General features: G+C 42.5%; 1 protein-coding gene across 2 annotated transcripts in view; it reads right to left on the bottom strand.

Annotated features, from left to right (window-relative positions):
- Nucleotides 1-522: 522 nt before the first annotated feature.
- NUDT4 (nudix hydrolase 4) overlaps nucleotides 523-15,320 on the bottom strand; it is a 34,973-nt gene continuing 20,175 nt past the window's right edge. The window contains exons 3-5 of one of the 2 annotated variants that reach the window (XM_090042684.1): nucleotides 11,710-11,754; nucleotides 6,944-7,035; nucleotides 523-4,291 (exon numbers count right to left, since the gene is read on the bottom strand). In XM_090042684.1, the coding sequence (XP_089898810.1) occupies nucleotides 4,093-4,291; nucleotides 6,944-7,035; nucleotides 11,710-11,754 (336 nt within the window). In that variant the 3' untranslated portion in view covers nucleotides 523-4,092. The remainder of the gene's footprint in view (nucleotides 4,292-6,943; nucleotides 7,036-11,709; nucleotides 11,755-15,320) is intronic. The other variant, XM_090042685.1, reaches the window with a different exon arrangement.

Genomic DNA, 15,320 nt, shown 5'->3' with positions numbered 1-15,320 from the left:
GTGACATGGGTGGCTGGATCCAGCACACAGGGCCAGTCTTCAGACCTGATTGAGACTGGCCCTAGGTTCAGTACACAAGGTAGATCTGGCGCATCCTAGAATGGCTCTACACATTGTTGACAGGGCCAGTTCAAAATCCACAGGCACCACAATGGGCTGAGTGCTGGGGCTCCTTGTGCAGCTGGCACCTGCTCTTCTCTGCCTCTTTTTTTATTTTGTAAGAGGAGGGGAGTGGCTCATGTGGGGATTTTGTGATGAATTTGATCAAACCATCAAAGTGTTGCAGAATAATGCAATTTATCTACATATTATGCAAGATATTACTGGCTTTATCTGAAGCCCTTCTAAGCAAACTTCTCCATTTTGAACACTAAGAGAATGGGGATGGTATAAACCATGCTGGGGACTTGTCTGGTGGATTCTTTTTATGTCATTTCCCAAGTCCTTTTCAGATGGGGCCTAAGCATTTTGCATTAGCCCTTCAGCTTAATTTATATTCAGTAATTAAAAGATTGCAACATCCACAGTACTAGTTTAGATTTTATTTTGATGTTTATCTCAAATATAAAAAGTCAAAATTCTTACACCAATCTTTAAAGAAAATCCATGCAAGCTTGTCATAATGTTTACAACTTAAGGATTTCTTTATTTCAGATCTCATTTCTCAAAATCAAAAAGAATTAGCTGTATTTTACTCTGTTTTTCTCCATAGCCCATTGTTAAATGGGCCAAGCTTAGGTCAAGTTAATGGTGTAAAAAATACCAAGCTAAACTTGTCAGTCCAGGCAATACTTCAGTGTGCTTGTCATGTTAACACACATGCCCTTTCTAATTAGGTTATTCATTTTAATGAAATTCCAATTTATATGAATTGCAGTCATTGTACTTAATACCACATGCTTTGTCTTGTATCATTTTTAAAAACATGACTGCTGGGGGAGAGGTTGTTGGAAATGGCACAACTGATCAGATTCTTTTTACAATTCACATCAAGGCAGTTGCTGATAGTTTAGCACCATGTTCTGGTGGAAGAGGTAAAGGGAAAGTTTTTAAATTCACACACAGAATGCATAAATGTAAGCCATAGGACCACCTCTAATTAACTAAAACCAAATTAGAACAGAGGAGATTGTTAAAGAGGGTGACAAAAGGGCAAACTCTTGGGGAAACTGTTTCTACACTTAACTTTCTTGCATCCGTGCCTGTAAAGATTATCCTTCATAGCCCAAGTTTTACAGTACATTTCTGTAGACTGTTCAGTTCAGTTAAGAGAAATGCATATTTGCTATAGTGGTTTCCTGTAGCATAGTCACCCCAGTAACTTCTCTAATATTATTGTCAGTTACCATTTACTGTCCTGTTTTCATGGTTTAAACGTTCTGTGTATTACAGAAAGGCATTAGAGGAGGTCAAACAAAAAGCAATATTGGCATTCACGTTGAAGGTTGCATAGAGACTGAAGAAACCTATACAATGAATTAGTATTTAAAAAAATCCATGGAGCACTAGCTGTTTGAATGTGTATGATGAAAGAAAAAAAAAAAATCAAAATATTTATAGGCAATCAACTGAGTTTTGGTAGCAACACCAACACTGTACATTTTTTACATTATCAAATACATAATTCAAGAGATACAAAATAAGATCATGCATCACTACGAAATACGTTGTACAAGCTTTTTTAAATTCCAAGAGTCTGAAACAGTTTAGAGATTGAAGCATTTTCATGATCCAGAATGAGATATTGCCCAGGAATCTTGTACTTTTTATGGATTATATTGTACCATCAAAAGAAAGCTGTCAAAGATTATTAGTTATGCACTCAGTTTAAAGTGTTAAAATGACTACTAAACAAAAGTATGAGCATCAATGTATGAGACTGAAAGAGGAAGCTAAATGGCTTATACTATATTAAGAGGCAAACTTGTTCAATCTAAAAACAAGAAAAAAAAAAACAGGTGTGCCATGACAATACATTAGTTGTAATTGCAATATTGGATGTTCCTTTTTAAAGTTGTCTGACTTAAATTAAACATCTAGAGAAAGCTCAATAAGAATTTTTTCTAGACCTTCAGTCAGTAGTAGAGATGTGATGAATGGATGGTGTTCAGGTCCAGATTGGGGTCCGAGTTAAATGGATTTAAAATCTCACAAGATCAATTGATCATGGTATTTTCATCTCTGGCTGCATCTGAGCTAGATATAGACAACAATCCTTTTTTAGTTTTTCAAGTGACCTGGAATTGGGAGCCACAGAGCTGGTTCTGAGCCAGAGATCTGAGAGAAGACACCTAACTCTGAAATTCAGAGGATTGCTGATTTGTGGCTCTCGTGTATGCCCACTTCTGATCAGTAGTATTTATGCCTCTTCAAAAAGAGCAGTTTTTATGAACCAAAACCTCTAAAACATTAGCCTCTATGGATTAAAAGCATTTGTGTATGGCACAAGATTTAATTCATTAAAGAATCAGCTTGTGGCACCAACATTGTTCCTAAAAAAAATGTAACAGCACGCAAGTTTAATTTATAGCAGCATTTTACACAATTTGTGTTAAAAAAGTAGAAGTTAGTCATTTGTGTACTGAGTAACAAAATGTTTAAATTACATTTATTTTCCATTTTACACTCACTATTTACCAGTTGGACTATTTACAAAGGTTCAAATGCTATGTAAAAGAATGAGCTTACCCAAAATAGTCTTCACAAGTGAGGCAATAGTTTACCTCTACCTCAGTTTTGGCCGATTAAAGAAAAACTGCAGTTAGCTGTAATGGTTAGAAGGTGTCCGTCTGCACAAGAGAAGAAAATCCTACCTTAATGGCAGCTGCAAGAACATATTTGGGACTTGCAGCTGACTTGGCTTTCACCTTTTTTCAGGTGGCAGATATTTAAAAGGAAAATGGTGATTAAAAAAGGGAGACCTGTCAGTGAAGTTTTACCAGCAGGTTGGCTTTCCACTTGGAAATAGTGATGCTGTTAACATTAAAACAAAAATTAAGAAAAACATTCAAGTACAACTTTAATTAGGACATTCAGCAAAACCATGAAGAAAGGAAATTTTGGCACACCTATAATATAAGTGAACCCTTCCTACTTCTACTAGTACCATTTCCTTTTGCTAACTAGTTTCTCTTTAACATTTGTTAATGGACATACCCATAAAAGGAATGGGATGGGTAGGTCTATTTTTTTTTGAAGAAAAGTTAGGCCACAGAAGTTACTGGAAGGGGAGGGGTAAAGGGTACTTTTCTTTGAGAACTGAATACTTCCTGAAATAACTATGGGATCACCCCATCTGCAGCGTGTACATTACAGAAAACCAACAGACCTGGGAAAGGCAGGGATCAACTTGTTTTCATGTCTGCTTTTTACTGTTAGGAATTTCTTGTATGTGTGTCCCCCTCCACCTCAAATTTAGGATGGTTTGGGGAACTGCAAAGACTGTATCGATAGCAGACAACATGAATGAGCCAGCAATGGGCCCTTAGTTTCAATAGCTGAGGATGGCATAGGTAGAGGCAACTTTTGAAAGAAAAAAAATACATAGCTTAACATTGATATCCTCTGTTATGATTGGCTGAATGTGTTATTAGTATTTTACCATAGTCATGCCTGTGAAGGTCTGCCTTTGATGGTCTGCTTACTTTTCCAAACTCAGTGGTAGCATTTTCAAGCTCTAGCACTTAACAAAGTTGGATTCGGAGTAAGAGAGAAACTTGACTGCCATTTGTTTAAGGCTTTCCAGTAAGCAGATATTTCTTTGCAAGACTACTACTGGTTTTAAAAATTAAACAAGTCTTGAATAAGCTGAATGTAACCCAGATGTTTGTTATTTTAATAGACGTTTATAAACCAATAGCGGAGAGGGAGAGGGATGGCCAGTTAAGGCATCTTAAAAAAATCCACATATGGCTTTGGTTTGCTGAAATACTATTTTACATTGTTAAAAAGGAAAAAAAATGTCAAATGTGCGAACATATACAAGGCATTCACATATTTTGTTTAGGACTGACAGCTACATAAGTGTCTGCAGGTGAACACAAAGACATCTCCCCTCGTGATGGCATAAGAGTAAAAAGGTAATCCACGCATTTATCTCACAGTAGAAGGTAGCCCAGAAGTCTGTCCAGAAGTGACATATAAGGAGTTACTATCAGGAAGAGAGGGAACCACAGAATTTCCATTAGTGGGAGAGCAACCCAGTTTCAGTTTTTCCAAATACTCTGCATGAACAGGCTTGTGACACTGAAGAACCTTGATTGCATCTTCTACTTTAAACCATTCTCTCTTTCTTCCTAAAATGGAAATTTAAGAAAAAAAAAAAGTTACCAAGAAAAAGCGATTTCAAGTGGGGTGACACAGAAATAACTTTACAAACTAATCTGGAAAGGAAGAGGGTGCTACTACTACAGAGAAGACACAAAGGCCTAAGAAGTTTTGTTCCCTGCCTCCCAAATTCTGTAACATTAGTTGCATCTTTTCTGACCAACAACTGGAGAAGCAGCAAGTGACAGCAAGTCACTATACGGTGAAATCAACTTTCTGCCGATTTTAGTTTCAACAAACTTTTAAAGTGTGCTCTTTTGTAGCTGTTCTACTTCATCCATCCTATCAGCTTCTGCACAATTCATGCTCTTAAAACAGAGTCTAATCCTAATAGCTGAGAAGACTACCGGCAGAATATGAACCAGACAAATTAGTTCACTGCTTATTAAGTTGGTATCCTACAAATCAAAGTCCGTCTACACCAGACTAGCTCCTATGTTTGTTTACTCCAGCATAAACTAGCTTGGGAAACAAGTCACTCATTCGAGAATAGAGCACCTGCACATCAAGTTAGCCAGCTTGTGAATATAAAGCATAATATTTACCAGCTGTAAGCTTCTTTTTCCAGAATAAATTTTCCATGTCTGGATCGGCTCCAAGACAGAATATCAGAGGGCGTTATTTTTAGAAGCAGTTACATCTTCACTGAATACTTCAAGTTGGATAAGGGTTACATTCTAGAAGTCTGGGGTTAATTCCCTTTTCCTTTACAACTTAAGTGTGCTACACTGTACTACGTCATGTACTTAGACAAAGTTTATTACAGCAGCAAGAAACATTTTATGCATGCAAGCACACCTACCACACCCACACAAATAAATAAGTGGAATAGCATGACTACATAAACTTGAGGGCAAAAAACTTCACTCTCCAGGCATCAGCACTGGCCTTGTGGTAAAGCAGTTTCTGAAGTAGACAAGGCATTGCCAAACAACCTAAAGCACTGTGGTTCTGCTGTAGCTTCCTTAGTTGGTCTAACATGCACTTTAAACTGGTCATGTCTTTTTAAAGTATGTATTAAATTTAGCAAAATAGCAAACTGTTAATATTTGTAGGCAAAACCACAAATATACATATACATTTGTTTCAGCATAAATTAAGAATTGATTCAGGTTACCAATGGAGGTGCTGTGATATATTGCTGCCATATCAGATCAGCACCAACAAGATGGAAATTAACATCACCAGCTATTGGCTTTTTTTGGCTGGCGTAGCTGATATCGTACTGATGAATATAGTACACCTTCTGGCCAGGGCCCCTGGTCATTGCATGGATATGGCTAGGAATACAGCCAAGCAGCATAGAGAGCAGCACCCTGCAGCTAAGTATGGAGGGGGAGGGGTGTGGGGGGGAGCAGATCAAGGCCCCCATGGTGAGGGAGGGAGTGGGGCAGGGGCAGGGCATGGGATGGAGCCATGGGTGGCTCATCCAAGGGATCAGTGTTCCAGTGCTTAAAATGGCAGCAGGGGCATTTGAACTAAAACTCATCATCCAGCAGCCATAGCGGTAGCAAGCTGTGCCTCTAGGTGCTGGATGAGCAGGGGGTAAGCGTGGCCAGCATGTGGCTCTCTGGGCAAAGGCAGCAGGGCAAAAAGCCCCAAGTCCACAGCGTGCAGTCCGCCTCTACCCTCAGCCCGCTCAGCTCAGCTCTGGATAAAAGTGTCCCAGTGCTTAAAAGTGGTGACAGTGGCACTTGAACTAAAGCTCATTTGATAAGCTTTAGTTCAAGCACCCCTGCCACCATTTTTAAGTACCAGGATGCTGATCCCCCAGATGAGTCACCTGTGGCTCCATCCTGCTCCCTGCCCAGGCCCCAGGGTCCCATTTACTACTCAGCCCCACTCCCTCTGCCCCCCTCCCCAAGTGCCTCTTCCCCTCCACAGATTACCTACAGGGTGCTGCTCTCCATTGCTGCCCAACTGCATTCTTGTAAATCAGTCACTGGATCAGTATTGGCCAATATGCCTGGTGAATACTTGGCTACTGGTATCGGCCAAAAAAAAATCTTTAATCAGTGCACCCCAATCAGTACTTGTGTGATGCAACAATTAGAAAATGACTAGTTTCTTGTCTGTTCATGACAGGCTTGGGACAGGCAAATCTCTTATTACTAACGTGGTCATTATTGAACGATAGGGGAAACCAGTCAAAAGTTTCCCCATTAAAAATTGGGAAGGATAGTTTTCAAGACTTCATGCATTTTTTAAAAGTAAATACTACATGATTATATACTAACAGAGGCATCAAAAATGTTGATGTTGCAAGTATATTTTGTTAGAAGTACTGTTGTCTGGACCAACTGTATTTATGACTAAATATTTGGGAACTCTCATTCGGTCTAAAATCCTCATATCGTTCATCCCATTCTATTCCTTTACGATGGCTACTTTATACAAAATAAGAGTAACGAACATATCTGAAGTCAGAACCAGTTAAGTCTGCACAGATGTTGAGAGAAATTCCTTATTTCCAAGAGTTTCAGTTTATGCCACATGAACCATCTCTAGATTTAGAGAATCTAGTCTTAGACTCTGGGCATTGGTGGGGGGTGGGTAAAGGGTAGTCACCTACCGCATTACAAAAAGAAACAAACATACAAAACCAAAATAAAAGGACTTGCCTATATTAACTGAATCCTCCCAGTCTTCCAATATTTCAGTCACAGTTAGAACATAAACATAAGTCCTATGCTTCCGGTCTTGATTCTGCTTGAATGTTAGAAATGGAAACATTAATTCACAGCAATTCATAATGAATGCTTTTAGAGAGATATACAACAGAGGTTTAAAATCAGTGTTATATTATTCAATAGGAGATTTTGGTGTGATGCATGTCAGCACAAACATCTTAACTTTCCCTGACTAACCATGTACTTATACACAAAAATCCCTTGGAAATCTTGCTCCTCCAGCTGACTAAACACAAAAGTATTAAAACCTCAATATCTCATAGAATAGGAAAGCCAGCATTAGTATTAATAAAATCATAAGAGAGAGATAAACGTAACTACAGACTATGGAATTAGGATTAAACTATACTTTTGGTCAGACAGCAAGTGTCAGATAGGTAGGTACAAATGTTTGTCAGCACTGGTATTAGGCAATCACTGTTCAGACTCCATGGCAGAAGATAATCTTTGCTTCTGAAACAAAAGCTGTGAAAACTGGATATTTATTAAGTCAGCCTCCTATATTTTACACAATGAACTAGAAGGGAACATTTTAATTTTCTATGTAGTGCTGTTTGCAGAATTTCACTCAGTGCAGGTAAAGATGGCAAGTTAAATATCCTAAATTTGGGAGTATGACAAATGTGCAACTCTTTAAATACTGACTTATTTCCTGGATCTGCCATCATCATAGTGTGATTTTCATGAAACCAAACAGACAATTCACTCTAGGAGTATGACTGGGTAACAGCACCTACTTGTCTGATTAGGAAGAATGCACCCAAACCAGTTTGAACAGAAGAGACTCAGAATCATAGGGACTGTCTACTGGGATAAATAGCTATCGTACAATAACTATTTTATACCAGCGCCTTATGAGGACAGTTGTACTTTGGCACTGGATTAAGCAGAGGTGGAAAAAAAAAGTACCCCTTGTGAAGTAAAAGTATTTGCATGGAGAACTGGTGCAGAATAGCTATTGCACTTTCCAATCACACACAAGCCTATTTTACAAAAGCTTCCTCATCTTATAACTGTCTTTTACTCCCTGTGTAGGGAGATCTTAGAGACACAGAAAGCTCTGGTTTGCTCAGAGAAGGTAACCTGGTCCAGATGTTGGAACAAACTATTAATTTAGCTTTAGGGAAATATGAAACCAAGAATTCTTGCAGACAAGTATTAAACTCTTGATACCATTTCAATTCCAAAATAAGGTCATCTCTTAACATGATTTTCACAGGATTCAACAGGAGGACATGCAGCTATCTGAAACCCTGCCATGTCTGCAGGGGAGCGAGGAATTTGGATATACTGGGTAGTAAGCCTGTTTAAGAACGACTCCAAGAAAAGACCCTGAAACAAGTAAATGGCAACAAGCTGACCAAAGGTGGATGTGCTTAAAGAAGCTAGAGAGGCACAGAGGTACTAGCCCTATTACTACAACAGTGGTCAAGGGAACCTATCATGGCTTCCAACTGCTGGGCTGCAGGCGCTTTAGTGCTTTGCAGCCAATCCCAAGGATGCATACTATTTCCAGCCAAAAATCTAAGTAGAACTCTTACACTGATGCCTAGCTTTAACACTTCTCCTAAAAAAATCCATATTGAGCATCTGTAGACAATCTAAGGAAAGAATTGCTGTCCCAGAATGCCTTCCCCTTACTTTCTAGTCAGGAGTCTTTGGGGTATAGACTACTGGTTATAGGTTAAGACTCTTAAGACAATTACCAAGACACTGAAACTTCGAAGGATAAACTTGCTCCCATTACTCTCAATTTAGAGCCAATCAAGGGACAAGATAGTGAAACAAGCATAATGCAACAGGGTTGCTAACAGATCTACAGTGCTAGATGTAGCCTAGTAATACAAGGACTAATTGAGCAGAGTAGAAGGAACCATGGAATGGATGTACCAAGAATACGGCTATTTCAAGATGAGGCGTTCAGCTGTAGAATGGACTGCAGGAAGTTAGTCTAATCTCAAATATGACCATGTCCAAGGCTTTCCTATACATAAAACCAAGGTTTCTATTAAAGAAAAAAGCAGTGCAGAATATTTTACAAAGCCTACACAAGAATTCATTGGGCATACTTAAATTTAAGAGAAATTAAAGTCTGATGGGACTTCCAGGGTTTGAAGCCTAGTGCGCCACTATCCAGAACACAATCTCATATTGATTACATCATATTTACACCCTATGCTAAGACCTGGATAGAATAGTGATCGAACTTGCTGAAAAGTTAACATGTGGTCCCAAAACTAATTTTGACAGCAACTAGGAATGAGGGTCTGAAAAGGAATCTCTGTGATGTGAGATAAACAGGTGATGAATCAAGCAAGACGAGAACAAGTTCTTGCTTTAACTAGGCTCAGCTGGGCTAGAGTACAAGAAAACTAATAGTTGTTTCTTTCTAATGCCAACATAGTGAGCAAGATGCAACTCTTCTTGCTTCAAATTTCATTCTCCACATGACTTGAACACCCGTATGTATCATCAATTACATATGTACTAGGGCTGTGAGACAATTTCACCAGCTGTTTTGTTTTGACACTGTTTCGATTCATTTTGAGCTCGAAACAGCAAAACCAACACAAAACAAAGGACTTCGAAACAGCCTTGAAACAAAATGAGATCCCCTCCTCAGCGCTATGATCCTTTCCCCAGTCTGATCAAAACAGCAAAACCATTTTGAACAATTGGAGCAGAACAGTGTTTTTGAATCAAAACAAAAAACTCCAAATGAAACACTGATCCATTGAAGTGGATGTCAAAGTGGAACGCTGCTGTTGTTTCACACAGCAAATATCTACCCTCACAAGATAAAGCAAGCAAAAAGAAATTGAAGTTTCAGGATCTTTTAAAGATGGACTTGAAGTTTTTTCAGCTTGCATTTCAATGAGCTACAATTCAGAATACTAAAGAAAGAATCAAAGCCATACCACAACATTTTGCGGGTAGACCTTTCAATTAAGGAAAAAGATGAAACTGATACAGGACTATTAAAATAAAGCCACATGCAGCAATGTCAAAATGGTATTCAAGAGATGCTTTATTACCACTGATTTTTCTTTGAAAGCTGATGGACAGCCATTGCAAAATCTAAACTTATAATTTCACTAATCTCTTCACATACTTCTGTTGTTTCAACATATCATGTTTCATGTGGTTAAAGAATTCAAATGTGTATTAACTTTAGGCAGAACTTAAGTAACTTGATTCTGTACTAGAAAAGGCATTCTAAAAAGACATGTTGTTCCGGTCATAAGATGCTGGTAAAATTTAATTTCCTGATGCCCAATGTAGGCCTTGGCTGGAGCAACACAACTACCAATAATCCCAAATGATACCCAATAATATCTGTTGGCCTAAACATAACAGCATTTTTTCTAAACAGTTATACTGTTTTCATAATGTAACTAGTAATGAAAAATGAAACATGCCTTTTCAGCAACCACATTTATTTACACATACCATCTTATGCAGTATAATCCAAGATTATATACATGTATGTACACGGAAGTGGCATAACTTCAAAACAGAACCCATTCTGAAGTGGAATTACAGGTAGGCTGCCCTATGTATTTAACTGCACTCTATTTTTACCTCATTATCACGAGCTATTCATATGAAAGAAGCAGCAGAAAACCTTTTAAAGTGGTAGATAAAAAGCAAAAGGTGCATGTGTTAATTTTGGTTTTTAATGAGAAGTCTCCACTTAGCTTTCAATCTTTTAAAGAAATACCACCTTTTAAAGGGATATAAAACACACAATATATGGCCTATTTGTTGTACACAATTACACAGATTACTGCAAAGGTAAGAGATTTCTCTTTTTCAGTTCTTTGACCATTAAGTGATATCACTTTCAGCCACTTCTGTTGATCACTAGGGCTGTGCAAAGCTTCGGGTGCCAATTTGATTCCAAGGAAATCTGGCCCCATTTGGCAGCTGAATCTCCTAATCAAATCAGGAGACCAATAGAAATCCGAATCTATTCAAAGCTCTCCGAATAGATTTGGAAAAGATCTGGAGAGCTTTGGAGATTTGGGAAGCCCCCACTTGCTGCCACAGGGAGCTGGACCTGGACTCCATGCTGGTAACTAAGGGGTGGGGGAGCGGGGGTGGAAGAAGGGACCATGAGGGGGACTCCTGCCTGCTTCCCCAGACCCCCTAAGCACCCCCAACCACTCAGCCCCCCTGCCCCCACTCACTGGCTGCTGCAGCAGCCATCGGGGCTTCTGGGGACTTGTTGCAGAGCCCCCCATGTAGCAGGGGGCAGTGGGGATCACCTCCTGCCTAGCAGGAGCCAGTGAGTCCAGGGCTTTTTAAAAAAAGGCGTGGGGAGCTGAGGCTGGGTGGGGCAGCCATTCACAGGGTTGGGAGAGCAAGCGGGGGATGGGGCCAGCTGGATTAGGAGATTTGGCAGTGGACAAAATTTGGTTCTGGACAGTGATTCGAATCACTGTCTCCTGAAAACTGGCCAAATCCGAAGCAAATACTAGCCACTTCACACAGGCCTAGTAATCACTACAGAGCAACAGGGGAGAAAGCTTAGAAGACAACCCAGGAAAAATGCGACTAAAATTACAAAATAGGTAGTGCTCGATTTTAGCTAAATAATTTTTAAAAATCAGCTACTATTTTATGGTTGTGTTGTTAACAAATCTTCATTAAGCGTCTCCCCTCTCCCCACCACATCAAGAAAATAGCTCACCTCAAATATTCCCAGCAGTCTGCCCAATTTTCCCTTTACTCCAGCCTACAAAAGAAGGAAAATGTTACCATATTAACTTCCCCCAGTTCACAGACAAAGGTTAAAGTCATGCTTCTATAAGGAGTTTCTATAAAAGACAAAATGAATTGCATTGCACAATTATAGTAGGAGATTTCAATATATTACCTTTTAGAGAAATATTCCTTAGGCCTGTTCCTTAGAAATATTCTCTTCTTTAGAGAACTGTTTCAAGTGATCCCAAAATGTCTAGCTTTTGCCCTAAAGTATGCCTAAATACTTGGTTTATGTAATTTGAGAAATCAATAGGAGGATAAATTAGACCTTTTTAATTTTTTGAAGGATTTAGTAGACATGTACAGAGTATGAACTAGTTAAATTAATATCTGCATGCATACCTAAAATATTAGTTTACTTGCCATGGTCCTCCAAACTATTTCTGTTTTAAGCAGCTAAATAAAGACAAGGAGTAGAGATGAACAGAGAATACATAAAAGTGATGCTATTACTTACCAGAGTCCAAACCAAGAATCATTGGAAGCTTTAGTTGATTACTAGTTGTTATCAATAGTCCAAACCAGTCTACTTCTATAGCAAATCAAAAGGCTAGATTTCCCAATATCATTTTGTAATACCATAATAAACCAAGATACTTTAAACACTTTTATACAGACAACTGTTGGGGTAGGTATGGGACAGAGCCACACCACAATCAGGCTCTGGAGCGGTGAGAGACACGCGGGTGAAAGCCTGCTGTGCCCCCACTCCCCCGAAGCCCCCCAGACACCCCCTCAGCAGCCGCAGAGCCCCCTGCCGACCCCCAGCACAGCCAGAGGTAGGTGGGCTCGTGGTGGGCTCCCTGGGAGGAGGTGGCTGCGTGGAGCCGGGCCGGGTCAAGCCCCCGCCCAGGCCCCTACTTGGCCCAGCCCCCCAGGGAGCCACGCGACCGGAGCCGTGTGAACAGGCTGCGTAAACAGGCGCTCAAGTTAGCGCGGAGTTCGCGCAGGAGAAGGCGTGGGAGGGCACAAGACCCTGCCTGCAACCCCCCTAGAGTAATCAGTCCCAGCCGTAACCAGCTTATCAGAGGCATGACACGGATGGGCACGCGCCGCACCCCGAGGGTCCCCTTGGGCTCTGCGGCCCCCCCATTGGGCACCTCAGAGACGGCCACCCAGACAGAGCCCATGGTTCTGGGCTCCACGCAGACGGAGCCCCTGGATCTTGGCTGCAGGGGCTGCCTGTCCCTTTTTCAGGCTCTGGGGCCCGGGAGCATGGCCCCCTCCCCTTGCAGGGTCTGCTCCCTATTGGGGTCTCTGGCATGCCAGCTGGAGGAGCTCCAGGCCACAGTCCAGAGACTGCGTGCCATCAGGGACTGCAAGCAGGAGATAGACTCTTACTGCCAGGCCCTGATCCCCCGGGAGCTGCAGGGTAGAGCGCCGTCTCCCTCTACAACTAAGGAGGACTCTGGGACCTCCTGCTCTGCCCAGTCAGGGGCATGGACCAAGGTGGTCAAGGGCCCCAAGGCCCGCCGCACCAAGGCCCCTCCCTCGCCGGAGCTTAGCAACAGGTTCGCACCTCTTGCAGCCCCAGCAGAGCCTGCTCAGTTGCCAGCTCCCGCAGGCAACCCAGGCTCAACCGCAGCTACTGCCCCCGCTCTCCCCAAGACAAAACGAAAGGTGTTTGTTGTGGGAGACTCCATCCTGCGGGGGACTGAGGGGGCAATCTGCCGCCCCGACCCCTTAGCCCGGGAAGTCTGCTGCTTCCCGGGGGCCCACATCCGAGACATTGCGGAGAGGATCCCGCAGCTCCTCCGGCCCACAGACCACTACCCCATGCTCCTTATTCATGTGGGCACCAATGACATGGCTCGGAGCACACCCAGCCAGGTCATGAGGCGCTACAGGGATTTGGGAGCAGGGCTTAGGGGTCTGGGAGCTCAGGTGGTATTTTCATCGATCCTCCCAGTCTTGGGCTATGGGCTGAGGAGGGAGAGGAGGATCCACGCAGTGCACCAAAGACTGCGGAGCTGGTGTCATCGGGAAGGCTTTGGCTTCCATGACCACAGCCCGCTCTTTGGCGAGAGAGGCAGCGAGCTGCTGGGAAGAGATGGCCTCCACCTCTCCCCCCTGGGGAGGAGGCTCTTCTCAGCCAGGCTGGCTGACCTGCTCCACCGGGCTTTAAACTAAGCCCGCTGGGGGATTGGGGGGGGAGGGACACACGACTACTGCCACTGCTAGCCCGCTGAGCAACCCTTGCAAAGCCAGCAGACCAAGGCACTTAAGGGAGCCCACCCTTGCCCCAGCCCCGGCACAATCTGTGGGCAAGGGAAGAGCCCCCAAGGGGACACTTGCCTGCCTGTACACTAATGCCAGGAGCCTGGGCAACAAGCAGGAGGAGCTCATCCTCCTGCTCAGTGCAAAGAATTATGACGTCACTGGGATAACGGAGACCTGGTGGGACTCCACCCATGACTGGACCATGGGTATAGAGGGCTACACCCTGTACAGAAGGGATCATGTTGACAAAAGGGGTGGGGGTGTAGCTCTCTATGTGAAGGAAAGCTACATGTCCCTGCAAGCTAAAGTTGGCGACCGGCATGGACAGCTAGAGACCCTCTGGGTAAAAATTCGTGGGGAATACGGCACAGGGGACACGATGGTGGGAGTCTACTACAGACCTCCCACTCAACATCCTGAGCTTGACCAGGAGTTCGCCCGGGAACTGACTGAGGCCGCTTGCTCCAGGACCTTGGTTGTCACGGGTGACTTCAATTACCTGGACATCTCGTGGGAAGATCACTCAGCAAAATCCGAGCGGTCTCAAAGCTTTCTCTCGTGCGTGAATGACCTCTACCTGACTCAAGAAGTCTATGGGCCAACGAGAGGCAAAGCGCTGCTCGACCTGGTACTGGCTACAGGGGACGACCTAATCGGCAACCTAGTGATCGATGGGAAGCTGGGTGACAGCGACCACGAGCTGATCACCTGCACCATCCGTATTACATTTCTATAGGAGGAGTTGGATATTACTATAGATTAACGATGCTCAAAGTATAGCCCATAGGCTGGATCCAGTACACGGAACAGAGTCATCTGGCCCATGAGGTTCTCCATGGGTCCAGAAATCTGGCAGCGGGGGAGTGGTAGCACTTAACTGCCCAAGCTCTGGGAGCCCCACTGCAATTGATGTTGCCATTGCTCTCCTGTTGCTACATTTTTGAACAGGCCTATTTAATACACAGTTTCGCAGAAACTGTGAAAAATGACATCTGCACTCACTAGGAAATCCTGCATTGATTGTGATTTCCTGTGAAATCAACCTACAAAACCCAGCATTAGTCATGTAGCTGTTTTAGAACGTTTCAATGTGTACCACAGCACAGTGATAATCACTGTAGCCACAGATCACAACAGAGTTACTGGGCGTGTTTACACAAGATGCTTACTGTGCATTAGCCTAACATTGCACAGTAGTGTCATGGCATTAGCCTAACAACATTGCACAGTAGTGTCATGGCAAAAATCATGCTAATAGCATTACACAGTAGACTAATACACAGTAAGCGTTACTAAATAACTGCGCCAATGCTAATG

Source organism: Crocodylus siamensis, chromosome 4 (genome assembly GCF_052110815.1).
Source record: "Crocodylus siamensis isolate JL-2025a chromosome 4, ASM5211081v1, whole genome shotgun sequence".
Lineage (NCBI taxonomy): Eukaryota > Metazoa > Chordata > Crocodylia > Crocodylidae > Crocodylus > Crocodylus siamensis.
The sequence above is the reverse complement of the archived record's forward strand: the minus strand, read 5'-3'. Positions and strand labels throughout refer to the sequence as shown.